The sequence below is a fragment of the Lagenorhynchus albirostris genome, chromosome 3 (genome assembly GCF_949774975.1).
Source record: "Lagenorhynchus albirostris chromosome 3, mLagAlb1.1, whole genome shotgun sequence".
Lineage (NCBI taxonomy): Eukaryota > Metazoa > Chordata > Mammalia > Artiodactyla > Delphinidae > Lagenorhynchus > Lagenorhynchus albirostris.
This window is the reverse complement of record NC_083097.1, coordinates 90,262,726-90,278,927: the sequence shown is the minus strand read 5'-3', so window position 1 is coordinate 90,278,927 and position 16,202 is coordinate 90,262,726. Positions and strand designations below refer to the sequence as shown.

General features: G+C 33.7%; 1 protein-coding gene across 1 annotated transcript in view; it reads left to right on the top strand.

The window, feature by feature from the left end:
• Positions 1-450: 450 nt before the first annotated feature.
• TMEM232 (transmembrane protein 232) overlaps positions 451-16,202 on the top strand; it is a 230,971-nt gene continuing 215,219 nt past the window's right edge. The window contains 8 exon segments of the mRNA XM_060146330.1: positions 451-500; positions 987-1,098; positions 5,619-5,724; positions 7,525-7,618; positions 7,620-7,660; positions 7,663-7,676; positions 12,789-12,888; positions 15,152-15,306. Coding sequence (XP_060002313.1) covers positions 451-500; positions 987-1,098; positions 5,619-5,724; positions 7,525-7,618; positions 7,620-7,660; positions 7,663-7,676; positions 12,789-12,888; positions 15,152-15,306 — 672 coding nt within the window.

The window sequence follows — 16,202 nt, the reverse complement described above, 5'->3', positions numbered from 1 at the left end:
ATTGATATATTTAGCCTGAACCTTTCCCCCAAATTCAGACTCATATCTAACTGATTACTCTGCATCTCCATTTGGATGGCCATGGTCATCTCAAACATAACATGTCCAATACTGAACTTATTCTCTACCCTCACCTCAAATCTGCTCCTCTAGCAACCTTTCCCATCTGGGTAAACAGCAATTCTATCCTTTCCGTTACTCAGTTAATCATGACTCCTTTTTTTTTTTTTCCTCTCATGCCTATTTCTAATTCATTGGGCAGTCTGGTTGGAGCTAATGTCAAAATATATCCATTATCCAAACTCTTTGCTTTAATTACTTTGCTATAATTCTGATCCAAGCCAAATTACCTCTCAGCTAAGTGTATATGTGCTCTCTCCCTTGCTACCTCCCCACCCTCCAGCTCTCAACACAGCATCGGAATGATCCTGTTAAAATATAAGTTGAATTATGCTACTCATCTTATCAAAACCCGGCAATAGATTCCCATCTCATCCAAAGTTAGTATGGCTCCTTGTCACCTCTCTGACCTTACTACATACATCTTTTCTGTCTTGCCTACTTTACTTCAGCCACAGTTCGACTGATTCCACTTGCATGGAGGGAATAATGCTTTAGCTTAAATTGAACCAACACTGAAATATGTGAGGAGATAAATCAGTCTTCAACGTAATGAAGCTATGCTGGATTTTTTTCAAAGGCTACAAAGTTCTTCAATATCATGAGAATTATATTTCTCAATCCAAGAGTATGATAAGATCAATCTAGGAGACCTGTGTATGTATGTGTGTGTGTGTATATATATACACACACATACACACACATATATATACATAAATATTTTACTGATTTTTGTGTGTGTGAAACTTTCTCATTAAGGTAAAGTGCTTTTTCAGAAAATAGATACACTTAGCCACTGGATGTTTGATTAATTATTTGGAAGTGATAGCTATAATTATTGATTTTTTTTTTCTTTTTTGGTTTAGGCCACCATTTTCAATCACAAAAGAATTCATCTTGAGACCCAACCAAACAAAAAATCCAAAAGAGGAGGAAGAACTGTTGGACATAGCTAGAAAAAACCTTATCAAATGTAAGGTAATGGCACACTATTGATTACTTTAGTATGTGAACTTTCTCTTCCAGTTGGTGGATGATTACCTGTTCTAAAATATTGAAAGAAAAGAGATAAGAATACACCTTTCTTTAATCATAAGTAGGCATAGTTAAAAATACTAATGCAAATTAAAGTTAAAACTTATGACCAAATTATTCAATGTCAAATGGCTTTTTGGATGAAGATTCTTCATAAATTATTGGAGAATATAGTTGTTGGCACTAATCCAAGAGCCCACAGCAAAATATCAACGGCTGGTAAATAAATTTTTGTTTATGAAAATTACACTTTTTACTAAAAAAATGTTAACTGATATATGATGTTTCCTAAAGAGGAAAGAAAGGTCTCCTAAACATTCACTATACATGCACAGAGTACTCTGTTCTTTCTCTGTAACAAATTATTCACCTAACTTGTAGAAAATACATTCTTTAAGAATATGTCATTAATTCACAAAATTTCAAACGCATATAAAAACAGAACAGAAAGTAAAATAAGTCCTTCTTTTACCTTTTCTTCATTAGATCCAGTTTAAGTTTTGGCAGAGAAATAATATACATATGATTTTGCTTTAACACTAGATAACTGGTGAAATAAAAGCTGCACAAAACTGAAGCATAAATTAAGTCAACATTTTTTTTGTGGCTGTTGTTTCCCAGCATTTTGGCTCATGATTGACCATATTTAAAATTTTTTTAAAACTCCATGAAAAAAGTTGATTAGAAAAAAGAATATACTTTATTAGCTTTGCATGCAGATAGTTGCCAGCAGGTACATTCATCAGTGAGTTTCTCTTCAGTTGGCCAACTGGGGCAGCCCCAGGAATGGTCACATTAATATAAGAGGGGAAATCTTCATATCTCTTTTATGTTCACTAACCAGTCCATCCACAGTGAAGTAGCTGGAGTGCTCCAGAAAATTGGCATCAAGCTATTTTTTTCAATATGGTTACCCTTTTAAAATCAGAGATGCGTTCTCTTGGTGAGGAAATGAGACAGAAATAATCCCTAGAAAGAAAGAGTGAAAATTATTTTCAGCAGACACTGATATAACTCAGAATATTAACATTCTATACATTTTAACACTAATACAGTTTACATAAAATGTCAAAATATAATAAACGCAAAAATATACAGCTTTAAGAGCATCAGCCTCATAGAATGACTTTCAGAATAAAGAGATAATACAAATAAATAAGTGAATAAATAAAAATGAAAATAAATGATAAAATAGTAATAAATAAAATACAAATGATAGAATTAATAATAAAATATAAATAATAATATATCAATCATATATATAAAAATAAATATATAGATAGATCAATAAAACAAAGAGCTGGGCTCTTGAAAGGGTAAACAAAATCAACAAACCTTTAGCCAGACTCACCAAGAAGAAAGAGAGAGGACCCAAATAAACAAATTGAGAAATGAAAGAGGAGAAATAACAACTGATACCACAGAAATACAAGAAATTCACAAGAAAATACTATGAACAGTTATATGCCAACAAAATGGACTACCTAGAAGAAATGGACAAGTTTCTAGAAACATACAGCCTACTAAAACTGAGTCAAGAAGAAACATAATTTGAAGAGACTGATCACTAGATCTGAAATATGTAATAAAAAAACTCCCTGCAAACAAAAGTCCAGGACTGGAAGGCTTCACTGGGGAATTCTGCCAAACCTACAAAGGAGAACTTATACCTAACCTTCTCAAACTCTTCCAAAAAACTGAAGAGGAGGGAACATTCCCAAAGTCATTCTCTGAAGCCACCATCACCCTGATGCCAAAACCAGACAAAGACACTACCAAAAAAAAAAAAAACAAAACAAGAAAATCACAGGCCAATATCTTTGAATATAGATACAAAAATCCTCAGCAAAATATTAGCAAACTGAATCCAACAACACATAAAAGGATTGTACACTATGATAAAGTTGGAGTCATCCCATAGTCACAAGGATGGTTCAGCATATGCAAATCAATCAATGTTTTAAACCACATCAACAAAAGAGAAGATAAAACAACAACATGGTCATTGCAGAAAAGCATTTGATAAAATTCAACATCCATTCCTGATAAAAACTCTCACCAAAGAGGGTATAGAGGGAGCATATCTCAACATAATAAAAAGCCACTTATGACAAACCCACAGTCAACATAATACTCATTGGTGAAAAGCTGAAAGCCTTCTTGCTAAATTCTGGAACAAGACAAGGATGCCCATTCTTACCAATTCTATTTAACATAGTGTTGGAAGTCCTAGGCACAACAATCAGACAAGAAAAAATATCCAAATTGGAAAGGAAGAGATAAAATTGTCATTGTATGCAGATGATATGATACTCTATATAGAAAACCCTAAAGACTCCACACAAAAACGATTAGAACTGATAAATGAATTCAGCAAGGTAGCAGGATACAAGATTAACATACAGAAATCTGTTCCATTTCTTTACAGTAACAAGGAAATATCAGAAAGAGAAAGTAAAAAAAAAAAATCCCATTTAACATCATGTCAAAAAAAATACCTAGGAATAAACCTGACCTAGGAGGTGAAAGGCTTACATGCTGAGAACTATAAAACATTGATAAAGGAAATTGAAGATGATTCAAAGAAATGGAAAGATATCCAGTGCTTTGGATTGGAAGAATTAATATTGTTAAAATGGCCATACTGCCCAAAGCAATCTACAGAATTAATGCTATCCCTATCAAATTACCCATGAGATTCTTCACAGAGCTAGAACTAAGAATCCTAGAATTTACATGGAACCACAAAAGACCCAGAATTGCCAAAGCAATCCTGAGGAAAAAGAGTAAAGCTGGAGGCATAACCCTCCCAGACTTCAGATAACACTACAAAGCTACAGTAATCAAAACAGTGTGGTATTGGCACAACAGACATATGGATCAGTGGAACAGAATAGAGAGCCCAGAAGTAAATCCACACACCTAGAGTCAATTAATCTTCAATGAAGGAGGCAATAATATACAATGGGCAGTCTGTTCAACAAGTGGTATTGGGAAAACTATATAGCCACATGTAAATCAATGAAGTTACCCTCACACCATAAACAAATATAAACTCAAAATGACTTAAAGACTTAAATATAAGACATGACACCATAAAACTCCTAGAAGAGAACATTGGCAAAACATTCTCTGACATAAATTATACCAGTATTTTCTTAGGTTAGTCTCCCAAGGCAATAGAAATAAAAGCAAAAATAAACAAATGGGACCTAATCAAACTTATAAGCTTTTGCACAGCAAAGCAAGCCATACACAAAATGAAAAGATAACTTGTGGACTGGGAGAAAGTATTTGCAAGTGATGCAACTGACAAGGTCTTAGTTTCCAAAATATACAAAACAGCTCATACAGCTCAATATCAAAGAAACCCCAAACAACCCAATCAAAAAATGGGCAAAAGACCTAACTAGATGTTTCTCCAAAGAAGACATACAGATGGCCAACAGGCACATGAAAAGATGCTCAACATCACTAATTGTTAGAGAAATGCAAATCCATACCATAGTGAGGTATCACCTCACAGTGATCAGAATGGCCATTATCAAAAAGTCTACAAATAACAGGTGCTGGAGAGGACATGGAGGAAAATGAACCCTCCTACATTGTTGGTGGGAATGTAAGTTGGTGCAGCCACTATGGAAAACAGTATGGAGGTTCCTTAAAAAACTTAAAATAGAGTTACCATATGATCCAGCAATTCTACTCCTGGGCATATATCTGGAAAAGATGAAAAGTCTAATTCAAAAAGATACATGCACCCCAATGTTCATAGCAGCACTATTTATAATAGCCAAAACATGGAAGCAACCTAAGTGTCCATTGACAGGTGAATGGATAAAGATGTGAGATATATATATATATATATATATATATATAAGAATATTACTCATCCGTAAAAAAGAATGAAGTATTGCCATTTGCAGCAATATGGATGGATTTGGAGATTATCATACTAGGTGAAGTAAGTTAGACAGAGAAAAATATATAATATCACTTACATGTGGAATCTAAAAGAATAATACAAATTAACTTATTTACAAAACAGAATCAGACACAGAGACATAGAAAACAAACTTATGATTACCAAAGGGAAAAGTGTCAGGGAGGGATAAATTAGGAGTATGGGTTTAACAGATACACACTACTATATATAAAGTAGATAAACAACAAGGACTTACTGTACAGCACAGGAAACTGTATTCACTGTCGTGTTATAACCTATAATGGAAAAGAATCTGAAAAAGAATATATATTTATTGATGTATATGTATAACTGAATCACTTTGCTGTATACCTGAAACTAAAACAATACGGTAAATCAACTATATTCAATAAAAACAAGTAAAATATTAATAAATTATAAATAATAGAATAAATAAAATATAGATAACAAAAATAAATATATATTAAATTTAAAAGCTGTACATTTTTGTTTGCCTCTTTTATCTTCCCCATAACAGAGGAAATTGGGTCTCAAAACCTTAGGTACTGGGAGGCATGTACATCTTCCTATGACATGGACTGAAGTAGTATATCTGGCTCAGTGCAAAGGAGAAATCCAAGATGGTATGTCCTCTAACTAAGCTCTTCTTAGTTACCCTAAGTGTTTTCTAGATTAGAAGTGAAGGCATAATTTGAGAACTTTAATATTTAGAAATTGTGCAGGAGCCAAGGAAAATCTGCCTTTCTCTATTGAAATACCTGACAATGTTTTATTATGAAAGGTCCTTTTGTAATTTTGAATTTATGAATTTGGCTGCTCAACTTTTTAATTGCAAAATTGTTTTAAAAACTTTTGCTCAGCAGAGTCTTTATTGCTTTTTTCTAAAATTAGTAACTAATTAAAAAGTAATATAAAATGTCATTTAGTGATTTTCAATAACACTAGGCACTATACAGAAATTCGTTTCTGCATTTTATAATTCTTACTCATAAAACATTAACCAAATGGCCATTTGTTTTTCACTTGTTTTAAACAGCCATTTTACTCATTACCTTTTCATTTATCACGTATTTCTGTCTCCTTTTAAACCACCCTCCAACCAATCTAAAAAAGAAATTAAAAAACATTATTTTTAAGGAAATAAAGTTTCTTCTATATTATTCTAAATTTTATGTGTATGCCTTTTAAAATGAGTTTTAGAATGTTGACCATATGAGGTCAGAGAGTATTTTCCCTTATAAATTGGGTTTTGTAGTGCTATCTGGGAGCTTTCAAGCAACAGGAAGAATAAGAATGATTTTGTATTTAACTTGCCTTTATGGCACTTCATCACAGTGCTATCCACAGCCTGACCCTATTAAATGTTTAAATGATATTGAAGTAAACAATCTCGGCTTTCCAGCAACCAGCAGCCCCTTGCTCTTCTTTGTCAATTAAACCTCAGTTTTGTTCATGAAAGCGCTTCAAAATCTTTGTACAGGCACATTCTTGGAGATATTGTGAGTCTGGTTCCAGATCACCATAATAAAGTGAATATTGTAATAAAGCGAGTCACATTAATTTTTTTGTTTCACAGTGCATGTAAAAGTTATGTTTACACTATACTGTAGTCTATCAAATGTGCAATAGCATTATGTCTGAAAATGTACATACATTAATTAAAAAATAATGCTGTTGGAAAAGTAGCACTGATAGACTTGCTAGACGCAGGGTTGCCACAAACCCTCAATCTGTAAAAAATACAATATCTGCAAAGCATAATAAATCAAAGTGAATAAGATGAGTTATGCCTGTAATGACATGAGGTGCAGTGTTCTGTAGGGCCTTAGCGCTATATTCTTCCTTGTTCAGCTCCATTGGGCCTTATTTCCTCTGCTTTGATTTTCTAGTCTTCTACTTTTCTCTTTTATAGCACTTATCTTGAGCACTGTCTTTTGTCATCCAGTTCTGTCCTATTTCCCCACCATTATATATGTGGCCTAGTGATCTATTTTGTGTGAGGTGGAGCTCCTAGGGCATTTCTCTCTCTCCTTGCCTCTTCCCCCTCCCTGCCCTCCCCCACCTCTGTAGTCTCTCCGGCTTAGTGACTTCTGAGTAGTTGAATGTCCTACATGGCAGTTTAGAATTCCAAAGGTAGTATCTTGACAAAGAGGTAGAGGGGGCAACTGTATTGCCTTTTCTGATCTAGACTTGGAAGTCATACAGTGTCACTTCTGCCACATTCTATTAGTTAAAGCAGTCACAAGGCCTGCTCAGGTTCAAGGGGAAGGGGGCATAGACTTCACCTCTTGATGGGAGGGATGTCAAAGATATTAAAACCACAATGTGGTCTTGGTGACTGAGCAAAATAGTTAATTAGAAGACTTAATTGTAGTATGTAGAAAAGCAGCATAATTTATAAATTATACTTTTTAATATTTCAGAAGCTTTAAATATGCTTTATGCTTCCCTGGACCATGCTACCTTTGATTACGATCTGCCTGCCTTATTTTTTGTTGCGGAATCAGTTTTGTATAGACTGTTGTGATGCATTCCTAAAGACGTACTTATACTCAGTTGAATAAAGCTGGCAAAGGTAAGTTTTAAAATAATTTTAATGTGTTTTAATTGCTACATGTAGTACATCTAACCACATGATATCTGTTTCAGGAGCTAAACAGGCCATTTGGTTTTATTACAGAATATTCTCGTTTGGTAGCTTATTTTAATCTCCTCTAAATGTGGACATTACATTATTGCTTGATATGCAGATGGAGGTAGTTGAGAAAATACAGTTTCACCAACTATGTAAGAAAATAGCATTTAATTAAAAATCAAGTTTGTACTTATTTCTGAGTATATATAGCTTTTCTTCTCTCTCTATTTTTTTTAACATCTTTATTGGAGTATAATTGCTTTACAATGGTGTTTTAGTTTCTGCTTTATAACAAAGTGAATCAGCTATACATATACCCCCATATCCCCTCCCTCTTGCATCTCCCTCCCACCCTCCCTATCCCACCCCTCTAGGTGGTCACAAAGCACCGAGCTGATCTCCCTGTGCTATGTGGCTGCTTTCCACTAGCTATCTATTTTACATTTGGCAGTGTATATATGTCAATGCCATGCTCTCACTTCATCCCAGCTTACCCTTCCCCCTCCCTGTGTTGTCAAGTCCATTCTCTACACCTGCGTCTTTATTCCTGTCCTGCCCCTAGGTTCTTCAGAACTTTTTTTTTTTTTTAGATTCCATATATATGTGTTAGCATACGGTATTTGTTTTTCTCTTTCTGACCTACTTCACTCTGTATGACAGACTCTAGGTCCATCCACCTCACTACAAATCGTTTCTTTTTAAGGCTGAGTAATATTCCATTGTATATATGTGCTACATCTTCTTTATCCATTCATCTGTCGATGGACACTTAGGTTGCTTCCATGTCCTGACTATTGTAAATACAGTTGCAATGAACATTGTGGTACATGACTCTTTTTGAATTATGGTTTTCTCAGGGTATATGCCCAGTAGTGGGGATGCTGGGTCGTATGGTAGTTCTATTTTTAGTTTTTTTAAGGAACCTCCATACTGTTCTCCATAGTGGCTGTATCAATTTACATTCCCACCAACAGTGCAAGAGGGTTCCCTTTTCTCCACACCCTCTCCAGCATTTATTGTTTGTAGATTTTTTGATGATGGCCATTCTGACCGGTGTGAGGTGATACCTCATTGTAGTTTTGATTTGCATTTCTCTAATGATTAGTGATGTTGAGCATCCTTTCATGTGTTTGTTGGCAATTTGTATATCTTCTTTGGAGAAATGTTCTCCTCTCTATTTTAAGGATTGCTAAATGCCACTTTTCCATTTAAAAATGCTGACTGATAATTCTTACATTGTTGCCCGATTTGAGAAGATGAGTTGTTCTCTCAGTATTCTATGTCATTTTAGAGCCATAAGGTGGGAAACCATGTTTATGTAGCTCATGTTTCATAAGGTCCTAGAAGACATATGGTTCTACTTCCTGTGATGATCAAGGTTGCCTGCTGCAAAATTTATTATTAGTCAAAGAAATTTAGCTTAACTAATAGTTTTATTGCAAAGAAAAGCAAGAAGAATAATTTTAAGAATAAAGAAATATATACATATGTATATATCTCAATTGACATATGTGTATATATATCATTTGAAATTAAGTATGGTATTATTTGCAAAAATATATTTTCTCCTTATTTAATTTTGTTTATGAACTGTTAGAAAATGAGCATGAAGATATTCATGAGTCAGCCACAGCATTTTTGGAAGATATGTATTTCAGACCTTATAAATTAGGTCTAGATCTTCTCTGATATGTTTGGGGGTAAAAGACTTATGGACACCAGGCAGGATACAGAGAACACATAACAGAAATTGAACATGCAAAGAACTGATGCTTTGCTAGAAGAACAGGAGGCAAAGAGACAAGTAAAATTATAATGTCTTTTTCTTCTTTCCTCTTTATTTCCCAAACTGTTCATTATGGCGATATTTAAGAGCTTATATAATTATTTGGGGATTTCAAATTTATATATAATACAAAAAGATGGGTATATTAGTTTATGATGGAAAAAGAGTGGAGTGGAAAATCATAGAGAAAGTGGCTTTTCTTTCCTTTCCTTCTCAGCCCCTTTACTGACTTTTTTTCCATTTCTTGCCTTTTATATTTCTGCCAGCGAAAAAAATGGCTATAAAATAAAGTTTTTGCCATTGCACATATTGCTTATAATTTACGTATACCATGGATTCATTGAATTTTAAAAAGATGCCTGTATCCTCTCATCTGGATGTTTAGACTATTTGCATTGCACAATGATCAGTGCTTTAGCTATATTAGACATAATAACTTATTTAATCTTTGCAAAAGTCCTAAAAGGTAGGTGCTATTATTATCCACCATTCCACAGACTAGTAGGCATTGAGAGTCTAAGTGAATTACCCAAGATCTCAGCAGAGAAGATTTTGAAACCCACAGTCCAGTGGACTCTCAGCTATGATTCTACTCACTTACCTTGGCTCTCAGATTTACTAATTTTAATGCTTACTTTTTATTGTTCTAGATAATATAAATTAGCTAGTAGAAATCGGCATGCTTTATAAGTGCCTTTGATTTCAGGCAAGAAGCCATTTCAATTATCCTGCTTGTCTTTGTAGGAATTTCATTATATATCTAACCGTCAGTTGGAAACTTCCCTTTTGATCTTTTCTTGTTGACAGAATGGTGTATTTAATGGTATTGCCATAAAGGCATTACTCATCTTAATACACACCATTTTGTTTCTCTTTTCACAAAGAAGTATGTAGCTCAGGGTTGGGAAGAGCCAGAAATACCTGATTCCCTAATATTACTTACTTTCCAATTTTGTGTGCATTCTTTCCTCATTGTTTTCCTCTGAGTGTAGAATCTTAACTACTGATGTCTACTTATTAAAGTATAGGAATAATATATAAGCAACAGTAGGTTTAATATATTTTATTTTATTTTTAATTAATTAATTTATTTTTGGCTGCGTTGGGTCTTCGTTGCTGTGCGCGGGCTTTCTCTAGTGGTGAGCGGGGGCTACTCTTCGTCGCAGCGTGTGTGGGTTTCTCATTGCAGTGGCTTCTCTTGTTGTGGAGCATGGGCTCTAGGCACGCGGGCTTCGGTAATTGTGGCACGCATCCTCTAGAGCACAGGCTCAGTTGTTGTGGCGCACGGGCTTAGTTGCTCCACAGCATGTGGGATTCTCCTGGACCAGTGCTCGAACCCGCGTCCCCTGCATTGGCAGGCAGACTCCTGACCACTGCGCCACCAGGGAAGCCCAGTTTAATATATTTTAGATAGGAATATAAACAGTGTTCTTCAATCTTCTATAAAGAACATAAAACACATCACTAACTATTACAATGTAATACATAATAAATATTATTCAGCATTTCTATTTCACGGTTAGATAACAGAGAAATGAAGATAAGAAAAGATGAAAAGAGAAGGAAAGAAGGGGGTGAAAGAATAAAAGAAGAAAAGACAGGGTAGCAGGGAAAGAAACTGACAAGCAGAAATTTACTCTAGGAGGCAAAGCTTAAGTTGTCAACCTACAGAGAGAGTATGTACACAAATGAAACATGAGGACAGATGCATAGAAAGTTCCAGAATTCCTCAGAGATAAAGACTGGCAGACTTTTCAACAAAAATCTGGTTTTTCAGAATATTACAGATGAAAGCTTTTAAAACCATTTTTCCAAGCATAGTTGTATAGAGTTTCACTTCTGGATAAAGTGAAACTCATGACCAAATTGGTGTATAATACAGCAGTTTTGCAAACTGATATGTTGATTATGTATTTTTCTCTTCAGACCCACTTTAAAATTTTAAAGTATTGCTTTCAATATCCTTCTCTGATCCCTTGCAAAATCTTAAATTATTCTTCTTCTGATGAATTTATTATTTCCAACTCTAATATGCTCTTTTAGAGTAATGCAATATTCTTTTAAATGATCTGTTGATCTCCACTTCCTTCTCATCTAACTTCAGTCTCTTGGAGAAGCATAGTACTATATCAAAGTGCTTTATACGAAGAGATCCCTTGGCATGACATAAACATTTTATTTTTATTTATTTTTAAAAGTCGATAAATGGTGCATGTTTATAATTTATGGATGTATTTACAAATATTCATGGTACATTCTTAGAATTTATTTTAATGATAGAAGTTTTTGAGAAAAATATTTGGAAATCACTGCTGTAATAGAAAGTTCATGTCTTTTGATGCAAAACACACAGTCCTGGGTTTGAATTCCAGTAATGCTACTTATTTGCTTAATAGTCTTGGGTGAAGCACTGAGACTTGGTAGAATCATCTTTTGAATTTAATTTTATATTTTTACATGTAGCTCTAATAATACCCTGCACTGTTGTTAAGATGTTAAGAGGATTTGCATATATGTATATCTTCATAGTGATATAATGGTAGTTATTATTATTATTTGGTCCTTTTCCATAATCTTATGATTTAGCAACTTAGGCATTTACATTCCATTTATTTCTATAGTGTGTGTTTTTTTTCTCATTTTCTGTGAAATCTTATATATTTTTGCAGATATTTAATTTTCTGTTGTCTATGTAAAACAGTTTTAACTATACATGTATTTTAAACTTCACGGAAGTACGATATGAAAGTGTGTATTTAGTAATGACATTGTGTGTGTGTGTGTGTGTGTGTGTTTTCAAGAGGGAATGGAGACTTCAGTACAACATACTATGCACAGGCAGAATATTTCTCAAAACTATTGCAATCCATATTCATCTATATACTAAGACAAGGCACCGTGCAATGTACTATGATATTTTCTTTTTTATTTTACTTAAAAATCCCCTTTCTATTGATTTCATGACTCACTTAAGGGGCATGATTTGCAATTTGAAAAATACTGTTCTAAAGGACATAGAACAAAATAGTATTCAGTATTGGTCATTATATGTAATGGAGAGAAGATTTATGAATTTTTTTTTTCTGAACCAGTATTTTAACCTTGATACAAATGTTTTAAAGTTATTTCAAAAGCATACAATCACAAATGAATTTGAAATTGTTTCATCAAAAGCAAATGTAATGATAAAATGGTTTATTTTCCTTATGGTTTTTAAACATTTATTGATGCAACACAAAAATGCTTTTTTCTTTCTTTTTTGACAGATTGGCTATTTGGTCTTCTTATGACTTTTTATATATTTCCTTCATGGTCACCTGAAAAGTTTTAAACAACATTTACTTAGGCTTCAGCCATATTTATATGGTAGACTGTCTTTTATTTTCTACATTTATAAATGTTTTATGTTATTTTGAGAAGCTCAGACTATCACTATAAAGAGTATAGGCTGTATTTTATTTTTCGTGAAAGATAATAGGTGCAGTACCGAAGAGCACAGCTTCTGGGTGAGACTGCTTGGGTTTTACTTTTATATTTCCTACTTAACTAAGCATATGAACTTGTCCGTGGCTCAGTTTGCTTATCTGTAATATCTAACTCACTGGATTTCAAGAGAGTTAAATTCATATTTTAGTAAGGTAACCCTAGTGGTGATGTAGTTGCTGGACTGGAGTAAGGAGAGAGTGGACTCAGGGGGTCCATTAGCTATGACGTTCGTACAGGCAAGAGATGTTAAAGGTATGAACTTCTAAAATGGGGATGGATAGAGTAAAATAGTTTTGAAAAGTGTTTAGGAGATAAGAAACACTGAACTTGGTGATCCCTTGGATCTAAGCTATATATAAGGGAAAGTGACAAATTCAGGATGAATCTTAAATTTTACATATTGACTAATAAGGTCAAGATAATGGTGCTCTAAACTGAGAAAATTTTGGAGAAACATTTGGACATACTGAATATGAAGGTCACTCAGGTGTATATACCCAGTTGGAAACAGAGGTTTGGAACTAGGGAAATAAGTGAAGCCTGGGAATCACTTATTTCATGGGTATCAACATGGATCATTTGACAGTCATCACTGTTAACGTGGATGAGATAACCTGGGAATGGGAGGTGGTGGTGGGGAGAAATTTATTCTAGTAGTAGAGTCTTGGGGGACATAAACATTTAATAGATTATTGGAGTAACAGACATCAACCAGTAGAGAAGAATTAGTAGAAAAAAGAGGGAGTGATGATATAGAAAGCCAAAGAGGGGAGAGGCAAGAAGATCAACATTATCAAGAGCTGTAAAATCATTAAACAATAGGAGGTCTGAGACGGGTGATGGGTTTCTGAAGTCAGAAAGTCATTGTTCTTGGGAGCATTACCGAGTAGAAGCAAAGTTCAGATTGGAGGTAAACAAAGAGTGAAGGGAAAGTTTAAGCATAAGACAAAGGTGGTGAACTGTTTTAGAAAGCTTAGCTATGAAAGGAAGGAGAAATATGTCAATAGTTTGGATGAAAAAACAAGGTCAAAAGAGGAGAAGATTAATACGTTGTAGGATAAGAAATCAAGAGACTCAAGATGCAAGAAAGGGAGTAATATTTGATGGGAAAAGCCATAGAGGAGGGGAGTAGAAGGTAATAGTGCAAATGTTTTGGATACAAGTTTTGGTAGGGTCTGAAACCAAGGCATGGCTGTAGATTGACAGTATAGGAGTTTGTGTCTACCGTATCACTTGTTTTGCTTTCTTCATTATATTATAAATCTCTTTTAACTCCTCACAGTGTTCAGCATAGTGATTCATCAAATATTCAGGTAGTGGTGGCAAATATGTTTTGAAAGATTATTTGTATAAAACCTCAAGTTCTTACACTGGCTTGTTATTGTTGATATATCGCAAGAACACCAACATTTTGTTTCATATAAGGATAAAATCCTAGATATTGCCCTCTTATCACATGCTGTTAAGTGGAGCCCTACTGAGGCTACATGTTCAGCAACAGGTGGATTCCTACCTGAGGCTATTAGTTACTGCTACTACCTACCCATACAGCCATCCAATAGAAGAGTGTTTATTACTAATTTTTCCATTGTGTCGGTGGACTAAAACTCAAAGATTGTTTAAAAGTTTGTAAAAAGAACAGCACAGAGATGGTTCTGTTAAATACCACATAGTCTTATGTTAAATGACATAATTGTTGCTGTTGTTAAACTATATGTTTTTAAAAATCAACAACAATGACACCTTGAAAAGAATTAAATTGGAGAATGTTGGTTTAAAAGCAATGACGTTGATTACAATATCAGATTATCCATTATGAATAGTATCTATTCTGACTTATTTTCAGCTGGAAGTTTCCAGGGATTGTTGTGTAGTAACTATACTTAATTGGGCATTCAACCATTATGAAATTGCTGTTCTGAATTATATAAACTCTTATGCATGAATTATTTACCTTGTAGTTTTCTATTATACCACCAGGGGTCATACATAACATTATTAATCTTCAATAGATGGGGAAATATACAGCAGTTTCAGCCTCTTGAGTACTGAATTTAATTATATTTTAATAACTAAAAGACAAATGAAATGCGGTGTGAGATGTTAATGAAATATTTCTCACAAATTATTTTTCTTACAATAACACTTTCTTTCTCTGGAGAATTATATTGCAAGTATCCAAACATCTTTTCAAATGTGCAGTGTATTCTGAAAATCATGGAAATTGTATGTAAAAGAGAGCTCCTTTCTCAATCAATTTTTAGCCCTGTGGAAGACAAGAATGTAGATTCTGAGATGGTGAGTATATCCTAGCGCATGATGAATCAGATCAGATTACTATGCTTAAATAATCATGCTTGCTAATTTGGTAACATGGCTGAAGATGAATTTAGCTGCAGGGGAGGAGTGAACAGCATAGACATTAAAGTCATGTGCACATTTCCTGGACAGTAGTTAGTAGGATCAGTAGTGGGGCATCAGTATCCACCACTACTACTTTAAATGGAGTAATGCCATAATACCTTCTTCCTTATCGATTCCATCTCAGCTGATTAATTAAAAATTGCAACATAATTTAGATTGACTTTTAAATGAACATTTTAAGATATTACATTTTTATTAAAGGGAGAGTGTGTAAAGTACAGGCTGTTAATGAGAGCAAGTGTAATATTTTTATGCTTCCATGATTCATATGTAATAACATTTAATATGCTATTAAAATCAACTGAAATTTTTTTAATGGTTCAAAATTGAGAAAGTAATACCTGGTATATGACAAATCTCCTTTTAATTTCTAACTTAGATATTAATGATCAACATTAGAGAAAACTATCTGTCCCAATTATATATAATTCCTTGGTATGTAATAAGCTATGATTATACAAACATACCTCCAGTGTTCATATACCTTATAGCCTGATGTACTTCAAAAGTCAAACTTCAATCTTTGGGGCTTGTAATGCCTTTATTTCCTTTTCTCACATATATTCCAAAAGAAAGCAGTGAACACTTCAAAACCTTGATTCTTTTATTATTTTATTTTTTGTTATATATACTTATTATTTTATAATTTATAAATAGAAATGTTGTTTTTCTAATAATTTCTTAAAAAGGAGAAAAATGCATTTAATATGATGCTGGTTGGAACAACTAAGGAAATTTAAGGAAAATTCTTTTTTAAAATAATTTTGCCT